Source organism: Erpetoichthys calabaricus, chromosome 12, assembly GCF_900747795.2.
Source record: "Erpetoichthys calabaricus chromosome 12, fErpCal1.3, whole genome shotgun sequence".
NCBI lineage: Eukaryota > Metazoa > Chordata > Cladistia > Polypteriformes > Polypteridae > Erpetoichthys > Erpetoichthys calabaricus.
In genome coordinates this window covers 34,759,937-34,773,331 of record NC_041405.2, presented here as the reverse complement: position 1 = coordinate 34,773,331, position 13,395 = coordinate 34,759,937, and the positions used below count along the sequence as shown (strand labels likewise).

Here is a 13,395-nt window from a genome sequence, read left to right as displayed (position 1 = left end):
TATGTGATGGTCATGGGCAACTTATGTAACAGTAAAATGATTTTAATAAATGCTTATGCACCCAATGTTGATGATAAGGAATTCATGCAAAATCTATTTGCATCCATTCCCAATGTGAACACTCATAAAATTATAATGGCTGGGGACTTTAATTGTGTTTTAAATCCACTCTTAGATAGGACTCCTGTGACAGGGGGGACGACATCTAATACTGCAAAGATAATTACACAGTTTTTGAATGATCACAACTTATCAGACCCCTGGAGGTTTCTTAACCCAAACTCAAGAACATATTCGTTCTACTCACCAGTGCATTATAGCTACTCAAGAATTGATTATTTTTTTATAGATAATAATTTCCTGCCTACAATTAAATCATGCAAATATGACACAATTGTTATCTCTGACCATGCCCCTCTAGTCTTGGAGCTAAAATCAATAAGCCCCTCACAATCACCTCGCAGATGGCGTCTTAACCCTCTTTTATTGGCAGACGAAAACTGCACAGAATTTATATCCAAACAAATCAGCTTCTTCCTAGAGACAAACACGTCCACAGAGGTTTCTGCAGGAACACTCTGGAAAACTCTAAAGGCCTTCTTAAGAGGACAGATTATGTCATAGCTTTCCCACAGAAATAAATTAGAAACCAAGAAAGTGTCAGAGCTAAGAAATGAAATTACTAGAATAGATGAAGAACAAGCCAGGCGTCCAAATGAAGTTCGCCACAGGAAAAGGCAGGCCCTACATACAGAACTTAACATCTTAACAACTAAAGAAACTGAACAACTTATTTATAAGTCTAGACAGCATTACTATGAACACGGAGAAAAAGCTAATAAGCTTTTAGCTCAACAAATTCATAAACAAGAAGTTCACAATGCAATACCAGTAATCACCAACAAGAATGGAGAAGAAATCATCGACCATATTAAAATAATGCACACATTTAGAGATTACTATAAGTCTTTATATTCCACTGAGCCCAAAGAAGACAACACACAATCTAATGCATTTTTGGATAATTCACAAATACCACAAATAGATGCTTTAAGTGCTGAGGAACTGGATAAACCTCTAACGCTAACAGAATTACTAGACGCTATAAAGTCACTACAAAGCGGGAAATCATCAGGCCCTGAAGATTACCCCGTAGAGTTTTATAAGAAATTCTCCACTCAGCTAGCTCCACTCTTATTGGCAACATTTACAGAAGCTAGAGACAACCAAATACTACCTCAAACATTTCGACAAGCATTAATCACCGTCTTTCCTAAACAAAATAAGGACTTGTTACAATGTGCATCATATAGACCAATTTCACTCCTGAATAATGATGTTAAGATACTCTCAAAAATCCTAGCTAGAAGGATGGAGAAAGTGCTGCCCTCGGTAATATCACAAGATCAAACTGGATTTATTAAAGGCCGACACCTATCTTCAAATCTCCGACGCTTGTTTAATGTTATATATTCACCAGCAAAATCAAACACCCCAGAGATATTACTATCATTAGACGCAGAAAAGGCATTTGACATGATCGAATGGAATTACCCTTTCACTGCATTGGAGAAATTTGGGTTTGGCCCGAATATTTGTGCTTGGATCAAACTACTGTATACCAATCCAGAAGCTTCAGTTTGTATTAATAACATTTGCTCAGACTACTTTAAACTAGAACGTGGTACCAGACAAAGATGTCCCTTGTTGCCACTGTTGTTTGCAATTGCTATTGAACCACTGGCGGTTCACTGCCGAAATTCTTATCAGATAAAGGGGATTGTCAGAGAAGGACTGGAACAGAAAATTTCTCTATATGCAGATGATATGGTCTTATATATATCAGACCCAGAAAACACTGTCCCCGCTGTTTTAACAGCACTAACAGAATTTCAAAAGATATCTGGTCTTAGAATTAATCTGAATAAAAGTATACTCTTTCCAGTGAATTCACAAGCATATAATATTAGATTAGACACCCTACCTTTTACCATAGCAGATCAATTTAAATACCTAGGGGTAAATATCACAAGTAAACATAAAGCTCTTTATGAACAAAATTTTGGCGTCTGTATGGAAAAAATTAAGCAAGACTTGCATAGATGGTCAACCCTTCATCTCACTCTAGCCAGAAGAATTAACATTGTTAAGATAAATATCCTTCCTAAACTTCTCTTTTTATTTCAAAACATTTCAATATATATATCAATAAATCGTTTTTTAAACAGTTAGATTCAATAATAACCTCATTCATTTGGAACTCAAAACACCCACGTATCCGAAGAGTGACCCTACAAAGACCTCAGGCAGAAGGTGGCATGGCTCTACATAATTTTCAGTTTTATTACTGGGAAGCAAACATACAAGCCATAAAAACCTGGACACAAATAAATGAACATACACAGGCTTGGTCCGCAATAGAAGTAAAATCCTGTAGTACTTCTTTATATTCCCTGCTCTGCTCTCCAATAAATGAAAGTTATCGCAAATATACTAATAACCCAATTGTGCTTTACTCACTCAGAATATGGAACCAAATTAGGAAGCATTTTAAGATGGAAAATCTTTTATCAGTGGCACCTCTGCAAGAGAACCACCTTTTTCAACCTTCGCAAGTAGATCCAGTTTTTAATACCTGGAAAAGTTTTGGGATTAAAATGCTCAGAGATCTTTATATAGACAACATATTTACATCTTTTGAACAATTACGTTCAAAATTCAACCTCCCAGCTACACATTTCTTTTACTATCTTCAAATTAGAAATTTTGTTAAACAGAAATTGCCCGATTTCCCCCACCTTGCACCCTCCACAATGCTGGAAAAAATACTGCTCAATTTCGAGGAAACAAACGCTATTTCCGCAATATATAAAATCTTATTAGAGTCCCTACCTTTCAAAGATCCAAGAGGACATTGGGAAGAAGATCTCTTAATCAATATATCAGAAAAGGAGTGGAAGGTAGCAAAGCAGAGAATTCACTCGAGCTGCATATGCGCTAAAAAAGCACAGAATTATTCAACTAAAAATTATATATCGAGCCCATCTGTCTTGCTTAAAACTGTCCAAAATGTTTCCAGGGCAGGATCCAACCTGCGAGCGCTGCAACCAAGCTCCTGCCTCACTGGGTCACATGTTTTGGGCCTGCACTAAACTAACATCATTTTGGACAAAAATTTTTAAGTGCCTCTCAGACAGCCTTGATATCACAATCCCTCCTAACCCATTAACAGCTGTGTTCGTTGGTTCTTCCAGATGGACTTGAATTGGAGAAGGACAAGCAAACGGTGATTGCATTCACTACACTTTTGGCACGCAGACTTATTTTGTTAAATTGGAAGAATCCTAATTCTCCTCTTATAAGTCAGTGGGAAACCGATGTTTTATATTATTTGAAATTGGAAAAAAATCAAATTTTCAGTTAGAGGATCTGTACAACATTTTTTCAAAACATGGCAGGATTTAATCAATATTATTTTAGAATAAGAGAAATAACTATTATTGCATTTAACTCCCTTCTCCATCTCTTATTTACATAGATATTTACTTCTCCCTTTCTTTTGTTTAATGTTGCCTTATTAAAAAGCCTAAAGCAATTTTCCTTTAGCTAAGCTCTCCTTCTCAGGGGTGGGGTTTGATTAGTCTTCAAATTTGTTAGGTTATAAATTGATCTGTTTGTATGGAATGATTATAATAAAAATTAATAAAATAAAAAAAAAATATTAAAAAAAACTTACAAGGGTTAAAGACTAACGGCAAAAATATTAATTCAAAAATGAAAACTAAAAATATTTTAGTAAATTATTATTTTATTTCAGTTAGTCTTTCCAGCTACTTTAATAGTTTAATTTAGTTTTTCATTTCGGGTTTGTTAATTATTTTATTTCAGTGTACGAAAATGTTTTTTTAATAATAGTTTCAGTTTTGATTTTAGTTTTCGTTAACTATAATAACCTTGGTGCATGCCCAAAACATGTGACCCAGTGAGGCAGGACTTGATTGCAGCATTCGCAGGTTGGATTTTGCCCTGGAAACATTTTGGACAATTTTAAGCGAGACAGATGTGCTCCATACAGTATATAATTTTTAGTTGCATAATTGTATGCTTTGCGCATATGAAGCTCGAATGAATTCTCTGCATTGTACTTCCACTCCTTTTCTGATATGTTGAGTGAGGGATCCTTTTCCCATTGTCCTCTTGGATCTTTGAAAGGGAGGGACTGTATAATAATTTTATATATTGAAGAAATGCTGTGTGAGTCCTCGAAACTGAGCAATATTTTTTCCAGCATAGAGGAAGGTGGGAAATGGGGAAAATCGGGCAGGTTCTGTTTAACAAAGGTTCTAATTTGAAGATAGTGAAAGAAATGTGTTGCTGGAAAATTAAATTTGGAATGTAATTGTTCATAGGATGCAAAGATGTTGTCTGTATAAAGATCTCTAAACAATTTAATCCCAAATGTTTTCCAGATATTAAAGACTGCATATGTTTGCGAGGGTTGAAAAAGGTGGTTCTCGTGCAAAGGTGCCACAGATAAAAGATTCTCCATCTTAAAATGCTTTCTATATTGGTTCCATATTCTGAGTGAGTGAGTGAAGCACAATTGGGTTATTAGTATATTGGCGATAACTTGCATTTATTGGGGCACAAAGCAGGGAATAGAAAGAAGTGCTGCAGGATTTTATTTCTATTGCTGACCAAGCCTGTGAATGTTCATCTATTTGTATCCAGGCTTTATAGCTTGTATGTTTGCTGCCCAGTAATTAAACTGAAAGTTATGTAGAGCCATGCCACCTTCTGCCTGAGGTCTTTGTAGAGTCGCTCTTTGGATATGTGGATGTTTTAAGTTCCGAATAAATGAGGTTATTGTTGAATCTAATTGCTTAAAGAATGATTTATTGATGTATATTGGAATGTTTTGAAATAAAAAGAGAAGTTTAGGAAGGATATTCATCATAACAATGTTAATTCTTCCAGCTAGAGTGAGATGAAAGGTTAATCATCTATGCAGGTCTTGCTTAATTTTTTCCATACAGACGGTGAAATTTTGTTGATAAAGAGCTTTATGTTTACTTGTGATAGTTACTTCTGATTTAAAGTCCTCTCTAATTATTTTTGAGAATAGTTCAGCTACGAGTTTCACTAGGTTTAGACTTTCAGGATTCTCAGGTAGACCTTCGATTCTAATATTATTCCTTCTGCATCCATCTTCCAGAGCCGCAAGTCTGTCTCCGAATTTTTTGCATTTGGAATTCGCAGCTAGCTTTTCCATGGGCGGTAGATGCCAGATGTTCTGCTGTTTCAAGTCGAGTCGTGAATGTCTGCTTAACGTCTTCCAGCTGATCGGCAAGTTCTCCCAGTTTAGACGCATTTTCCTGAATGTGTTATTCAGTTTTTCCCAGCATACCTTTAAAGGCTGCATTAAAACGATTATATATACGTTTTTCTAAGTCTTTATGTTCCTGCCGCATCTCTTGCAGCTTCAGCCGCAGCTTCTCGTTTGTCTTGAGCAAGCCATTTATTTCTTTCTTCATGTTTTTCTGAATCTCTTTCTTGAGCTCATTCAGGGCCGTTGCGATTATTTACTTCAGTTCGGACAAATCGTTTCGGATCTCGTGCTCCGCGGGTGAAGTGGCAACCCAGTTACAGCCGATGCTCCCGGCTCACGGTGAGTAGATGAATGCGCGGACTGCAAGGCCATATCTAGTTTCAAGTGATCTTCTGGAATCGGCGAGCTATCGTGACCAGCATCACTCGCACCTTCGCTCTCGACAGGAGGTGATGCAGTGGAGCGGGGTCGTAAGAAGTCTGTGCTTTCGCCTGCCATTTCAAGGTCAGTCTCTGAAAGGCCGTACCCTTGCACTTGGGCTTGATGCCTGTCTAGACTTGGGTGTAGTTTTAGGTTTCTTTTCCGTTTCTTTCTGCCCCCCTTTCTTGTTACTCATGTTTATATATGTAGTAGAAACTCCTCGGGTTGGGTAAATACAGGATACCTCGGGATAATAAGAAATAAGAGAAAAAATAAAGCCGCTGCAACGGAGCTCCGCTTCAGACGTCTATCCCCCGTAAAGGATGAGACCAACTTACTCCTTTGTAATTAATTTGCCGTCGGTGTAAAGATGGAGCTTCCAAAGCACAGAGTTTTAATATCTATGAAAACATTAACTTAGGAGTTTTTCTTCTTCAGTTAAATGTTTACATAAAATGGCTAAGAAAAATACTGAATGAATAAACATGTGTGCTGTATAAAACTTTTGTCTTGCAGAAAATTATGACTTTAAAGAGTATTGAATACTTTTGTATGACACTTATTGTTTGTGAAAGGGCTTGGTGGTGACAAGTGGTTTTTTATTCACTCGTAGCAACATATATGCTTGCAGTCAACTGCTTATTCACAAACGAGCTTCTTCTTCAATGTTAAGAGCATGGCAAAATTTTCTACAGCGTGTACATTAATCAGAAAACTGATACATAATTTGAAAGAATAAATATTCCAGATGTCATATGAAAAAAACAGTATTGTTCACACACAAACCAATTAAGTATGCACGCAAACCGATAGTAATTATTCATAGACCAATAGTGTTCACACATAAACTTTCCTGTCACTTTCCTGCTCCACTGACAGACTGAGGAGATCGTTTCTCCCCCACACTATGCGACTCTTCAGTTCCACTCCGTGGGTAAACGTTAACATGATTCAAAGTTATTGTCTGTTTGTATACCTGCATTGTTATCACTCTTTAATTTAATATTTTCTTTATCAGCATGCTGCTGCTGGAGTATGTGAATTTCCCCTTGGGATTAATAAAGTAGGCCTATCTATCTATTTATCTATCTATCTATCTATCTATCTATCTATCTAAACCAATAGTTTTCGTACAAAAATGGTTGGCCTGTTTGGTCCCCCATATAATTCCGTCTCTTTTTCCACTAATTCATATAACGATCATACACTGACATAACCTATTGAGGAGCATCGGGCACAAAAGAGCAAATCATGAAAACCGAAGGGATAACTTCGAAACCGCGTGGTTTTCTTGTACCAACCTTTCAAACGTAAATTAAAACCAAGGTCGTTCCTAACTAACGCTTTTCGATGTTAAATTAATGTTAATTAAGTGCAACTAAATTTATTAATGTAGTTAAAATATAGCAATTGCAAAGACTGCTCCCCTAAGCTAATAAACACAAACACGTGCGTATTAAACACTTTCAAAGACTCGTTAAACTGCGAAGAGCTAATTATTACATTCATTTGTACAAAAAGTGTAGCCCGTCGACGGTTATAAAGAAGAGCACGGAAGTCACTACTGCAGGCTAGAGAGGCGACGGGGGAGGAGAAAAACAACAAAAAAAAAACAACAACCCAAATCAAAAACGCCACCACCAGCCCTGAAGAGGGACAGATCTGCTCACCGTTAAGAGGAGCGCCAGAACATGTTATGGGAGAAGCTGGCGTTACCGCCGGGGCTTCCATTGGCTTGTCTGTTGCTGGCAAGCGCGGCTTTTCTTGCGATGTCTGCCGATCGGCCGCCTGTTACAAACGAAACGGGTGTTTCTGCACGATGGAGTCCTGACACAAGAAAAGAAAGCTCTCGGCATGACGCCGGTAGTAGCTCCCCGGGACTGAAAAGTCTGTTATCTCTGGCTTGGCACAGTGCCACTAACCTCAGAAGGTTAAACAATTTGAAAGGTGCAGCTAGTGTGGCAGACGATGAAACCACCCATATTTCTAGCTCTGATAAAAGCGTGAAAGAGCCGTTAGGCCCTAAGGCAAAGAAATCAAAAGTCTATAACTTTGATGAGAACTACCGGTATGAACAGATGCTGAAAATTCCACGAGAAATGGATGAGGATGTGAAAATTCAAACCGCTAGTAACTTAAATTGGAATGGCTTTGCGAATAAGAGATTAGAGGACCACAAAAGAGAGGCTCAATTAAATGTACATCCAGAAAGTGAATCTCTACCGGTTGCAAAAATGGTGGCAACCTCTGCCTTTCTGTCTCCGCGATCCCATAACCGTGGTAAACCCTTGAAAAGAAGCAAACCGTCTGGTAGGTTTTCTCAGCTGGATACTCGTCAGTGGCAGTCACTTAAGTCGGGTCCCGGACGCGCGGGCTCAGGCTCGGGCTCAGGCGCGGGCACCCCCTCGGGCTCAGGCGCGGGCTCCCCCTCGGGCTCAGGCGCGGGCTCCCCCTCGGGCTCAGGCGCGGGCTCCCCCTCGGGCTCAGGCGCGGGCACCCCCTCGGGCTCCCCCTCGGGCTCAGGCGCGGGCACCCCCTCGGGCTCCCCCTCGGGCTCAGGCACCCCCTCGGGCTCCCCCTCAGGCTCAGGCACCCCCTCGGGCTCCCCCTCAGGCTCAGGCACCCCCTCGGGCTCCCCCTCAGGCTCAGGCACCCCCTCGGGCTCCCCCTCAGGCTCAGGCACCCCCTCGGGCTCTCCCTCAGGCTCTGGCGTGAGTTCACCTTCAGCTCCAGGCGCGGGCCCCCCCTCTGATCCTGGCGCAAGTTCACCTTCAGGTCCAGCGGGTGCGGGCTCCCCCTCTGGCTCCCCCTCTGGCTCTCCCTCTGGCTCTGGCGTGAGTTCACCTTCAGGTCCAGGCGCGGGCCCCCCCTCTGATCCTGGTGCAAGTTCACCTTCAGGTCCAGTGGGCGCGGGCTCCCCCTCGGGCTCTGGTGCAAGTTCACCTTCAGGTCCAGGCACGGGCCCCCCCTCTGATCCTGGCGCGAGTTCACCTTCAGGTCCAGGCGCGGGCCCCCCCTCAGATCCCGGCGCAAGTTCATCTTCAGGTCCAGCGGGAGCGGGCTCCCCCTCGGGCTCTGGTGCAAGTTCACCTTCAGGTCCAGGTGTGGGCTCCCCCTCTGATCCTGGCACGAGTTCACCTTCAGGTCCAGCAGGCACGGGCTCCCCCTCGGGCTCTGGTGCAAGTTCACCTTCAGGTCCAGGCACGGCCCCCCCCTCTGATCCTGGCGCGAATGCACCTTCAGCTCCTGGTGCGGGTCCCCCCTCTGATTCCGGCGCAAGTTCACCTTCAGGTCCAGGGGCGGGTCCCCCCTCCGATCCCGGCGCGAGTTCACCTTCAGGTCCAGGTGCGGGCCCCCCCTCCGATCCCGGCGCGAGTTCATCTTCAGGTCCAGCGGGCGCAGGCTCCCCCTCGGGCTCTGGTGCAAGTTCACCTTCAGGTCCAGGCGCTGACCCCCCCTCTGATCCCGGTGCGAGTTCACCTTCAGGTCCAGGCACGGGCCCCCCCTCTGATCCCGGTGCGAGTTCACCTTCAGGTCCAGGTGCGGGCCCCCCCTCCGATCCCGGCGCGAGTTCACCTTCAGGTCCAGGCGCGGGCCCCCCCTCCGATCCCGGCGCGAGTTCATCTTCAGGTCCAGCGGGCGCGGGCCCCCCCTCGGGCTCTGGTGCAAGTTCACCTTCAGGTCCAGGCACGGGCCCCCCCTCTGATCCTGGCGCGAGTTCACCTTCAGGTCCAGGCGCGGGGCCCCCCTCCAATCCCGGCGCGAGTTCATCTTCAGGTCCAGCGGGCGCGGGCTCCCCCTCGGGCTCTGGTGCAAGTTCACCTTCAGGTCCAGGTGTGGGCTCCCCCTCTGATCCTGGCACGAGTTCACCTTCAGGTCCAGCGGGCGCGGGCTCCCCCTCGGGCTCTGGTGCAAGTTCACCTTCAGGTCCAGGTGTGGGCTCCCCCTCTGATCCCGGCGCAAGTTCACCTTCAGGTCCAGGCGCGGGCCCCCCCTCTGATCCTGGTGCAAGTTCACCTTCAGGTCCAGGTGTGGGCTCCCCCTCTGATCCCGGCGCAAGTTCACCTTCAGGTCCAGGCGCGGGCCCCCCCTCTGATCCTGGCACGAGTTCACCTTCAGGTCCAGCGGGCGCGGGCTCCCCCTCGGGCTCTGGTGCAAGTTCACCTTCAGGTCCAGGTGTGGGCTCCCCCTCTGATCCCGGCGCAAGTTCACCTTCAGGTCCAGGCGCGGGCCCCCCCTCTGATCCTGGTGCAAGTTCACCTTCAGGTCCAGGTGTGGGCTCCCCCTCTGATCCCGGCGCAAGTTCACCTTCAGGTCCAGGCGCGGGCCCCCCCTCTGATCCTGGTGCGAGTTTACCTTCAGGTCCAGGCGCGGGCCCCCCCTCCGATCCCGGCGCGAGTTCATCTTCAGGTCCAGCGGGCGCGGGCTCCCCCTCGGGCTCTGGTGCAAGTTCACCTTCAGGTCCAGGCACGGGCCCCCCCTCTGATCCTGGCGCGAGTTCACCTTCAGGTCCAGGCGTGGGCCCCCCCTCCAATCCCGGCGCGAGTTCATCTTCAGGTCCAGCGGGCGCGGGCTCCCCCTCGGGCTCTGGTGCAAGTTCACCTTCAGGTCCAGGTGTGGGCTCCCCCTCTGATCCTGGCACGAGTTCGCCTTCAGGTCCAGCGGGCGCGGGCTCCCCCTCGGGCTCTGGTGGAAGTTCACCTTCAGGTCCAGGTGTGGGCTCCCCCTCTGATCCCGGTGCAAGTTCACCTTCAGGTCCAGGCGCGGGCCCCCCCTCCGATCCTGGCACGAGTTCACCTTCAGGTCCAGCGGGCGCGGGCTCCCCCTCGGGCTCTGGTGCAAGTTCACCTTCAGGTGCAGGCGCGGGCCCCCCCTCTGAACCCGGCATGGGCCCCCCCTCTGATCCCGGCGCGAGTTCACATTCAGGTCCAGGCACGGGCCCCCCCTCTAATCCCGGTGCGAGTTCACCTTCAGGTCCAGCGGGCGCGGGCTCCCCCTCGGGCTCTGGTGCAAGTTCACCTTCAGGTCCAGGCACGGGCCTCCCCTCTGATCCTGGCGTGAGTTCACCTTCAGGTCCAGGCGCGGGCCCCCCCTCTGATCCCGGAGCGAGTTCACCTTCAGGTCCAGGCATGGGTCCCCCCTCTGATCCCGGCACGAGTTCACCTTCAGGTCCAGGCGCAGGCCCCCCCTCTGATCCCGGCGCGAGTTCACCTTCAGGTCCAGGTGCGGGCCCCCCGTCTGATCCCGGTGCGAGTTCACCTTCAGGTCCAGGCGTGGGCCCCCCCCTCTGATCCCGGCGCGAGTTCACCTTCAGGTCCAGGCGTGGACCCCCCATCTGATCCCGGCGCGAGTTCACCTTCAGGTCCAGGTGCGGGCCCCCCCTCTGAACCCGGCATGGGCCCCCCCTCTGATCCCGGCGCGAGTTCACCTTCAGGTCCAGGTGCGGGCACCCCCTCTGATCCAGGCGTGTGTTCACCCTCCAGTCCAGGTGCATGCACCTCCTCGGGTTCCCATCCACCACCCAAACTGGGCCACCCGTCGGGCCCCCATCCGCGACCGCCACGCAGACCGGGCCACCCGTCGGGCCCCCATCCGCGACCGCCACCGAGGCCGGGCCACCCGTCGGGCCCCCATCCGCGACCGCCACCGAGGCCGGGCCACCCGTCGGGCCCCCATCCGCGACCGCCACCGAGGCCGGGCCACCCGTCGGGCCCCCATCCGCGACCGCCACCGAGGCCGGGCCACCCGTCGGGCCCCCATCCGCGACCGCCACCGAGGCCGGGCCACCCGTCGGGCCCCCATCCGCGACCGCCACCGAGGCCGGGCCACCCGTCGGGCCCCCATCCGCGACCGCCACCGAGGCCGGGCCACCCGTCGGGCCCCCATCCGCGACCGCCACCGAGGCCGGGCCACCCGTCGGGCCCCCATCCGCGACCGCCACCGAGGCCGGGCCACCCGTCGGGCCCCCATCCGCGACCGCCACCGAGGCCGGGCCACCCGTCGGGCCCCCATCCGCGACCGCCACCCAGGCCGGGCCACCCGTCGGGCCCCCATCCGCGACCGCCACCCAGGCCGGGCCACCCGTCGGGCCCCCATCCGCGACCGCCACCCAGGCCGGGCCACCCGTCGGGCCCCCATCCGCGACCGCCACCCAGGCCGGGCCACCCGTCGGGCCCCCATCCGCGACCGCCACCCAGGCCGGGCCACCCGTCGGGCCCCCATCCGCGACCGCCACCCAGGCCGGGCCACCCGTCGGGCCCCCATCCGCGACCGCCACCCAAGCCGGGCCACCCCTCGGGCCCCCATCCGCGACCGCCACCCAGGCCGGGCCACTCCTCGGGCCCCCATCAGCGACCCGCACGCAGGCCAGGCCACCCTTCAGGTCATGGTACTGGCCACAGACCCCGTCCAAGGCCACCATCCAAGCCAAAGACTGAAGATTCTTGTGAGAGTAGTGAACCATATTTCTTCTCAGAAAAGCCATCTCCCTATGGAACTGGTGGTGACTTCGTTAGTGCCGGAGAGATGAATGCACTTTCACGTCCACGACCTTCAGGTAGCTTATTTTAACTACAACTGGATTGTGGAAATTGTTTAGTTCAATTTCACTAAACAAATACTCTTCAATATGAACAGAAAACTATTGATAACCTACACACACTTGTAGCACAAGTTGCATTTTGATTTTTCTCAAATTTAAGCGCAATTGATAAATATGGAAACCTGTCAGTTGTGTAAGGTTTCGGTGACATACATTTGCCAGGGACATATTATTGTGAAATTCTATATTTAACCAATTAAGTGTGAAATGCTTGTTTTTATTGCTTCTGTGTGTTAGTGCTTGCTTGGACAGAATATTTGACAGGAAAAGCAACCAGTAAGAATTGTAACTAAAGCTAACAATCCAGACCTTCCATAGGATGCAGAGTTCCAGATGAGATGCACATTCCTTGTGGTCCTGCTCATGTGACTCCCGAAGCTTGCCTCTCCCTGGGCTGCTGTGCTGATATACAGAAGGCTGTTTGCTTTTACCCCTTGGAAGGTATGACCAGCAACCAATTTTTTGGACATTTGTCCTAGAGTGACTTTTCTAGAAGTCTTATTTGCATAACATCCAGTTAAATGTGTGCTTGGTTTAGAACCCTCTGACGAGCATTGAGCTTCCCCTCCCATTATCTTGACCTAGATTAATAGCCTATCTACATCTGGTGGCTTTTGTTTCAGTTGTATTGATGATTTTTCATTCAACAGCTTGCACAAAAGACAACAACTTCGTGTTTGTGGTTTATCGTAATTCAACTTGGCCAGAGATCAATCTTCACACCTTGAGAGTTGGTCAGGAGGCATGTCCCCTCTTGCTGCTGACTGAAGACTTTGCCCTCTTCAAGTTTGGGTTGGGAGAATGTGGAACAAGTGTGTTTGTAAGTAACGGCATATTTGCTTCCAGCTCATTAGTGAGAAGTGCAAAAGTATTTTAACTCACTATGCATGTCTCTGTACATATAATTAAGTGGCACAAAGACCACCTCTTTGCATATTAGGTTTGAAAGCTCTACACTGCCAAGGCAAGACTGTTTTGGTTCCCCATTTTACTTGGCTCATTCTTGTTTGAGTAGAAGTGAGTTGCTAGGGAACTAAGTTTTTTT

At 48.4% G+C, this 13,395-nt stretch overlaps 1 protein-coding gene across 14 annotated transcripts in view; it reads left to right on the top strand.

Moving 5' to 3' along the window:
* Positions 1-7,360: 7,360 nt before the first annotated feature.
* The window catches only part of LOC114644623 (zona pellucida sperm-binding protein 4-like), a 68,005-nt gene continuing 61,970 nt past the window's right edge, over positions 7,361-13,395 (top strand). For 2 of the 14 annotated variants that reach the window (XM_051934381.1, XM_051934374.1), the window contains exons 1-3: positions 7,374-8,059; positions 12,669-12,791; positions 13,001-13,170. In XM_051934381.1, the coding sequence (XP_051790341.1) occupies positions 7,441-8,059; positions 12,669-12,791; positions 13,001-13,170 (912 nt within the window). In that variant the 5' untranslated portion in view covers positions 7,374-7,440. Of the gene's footprint in view, positions 8,060-12,668; positions 12,792-13,000; positions 13,171-13,395 lie in introns of all 14 variants that reach the window. The other 12 variants (XM_051934380.1, XM_051934378.1, XM_051934379.1 and 9 more) reach the window with 12 other exon arrangements.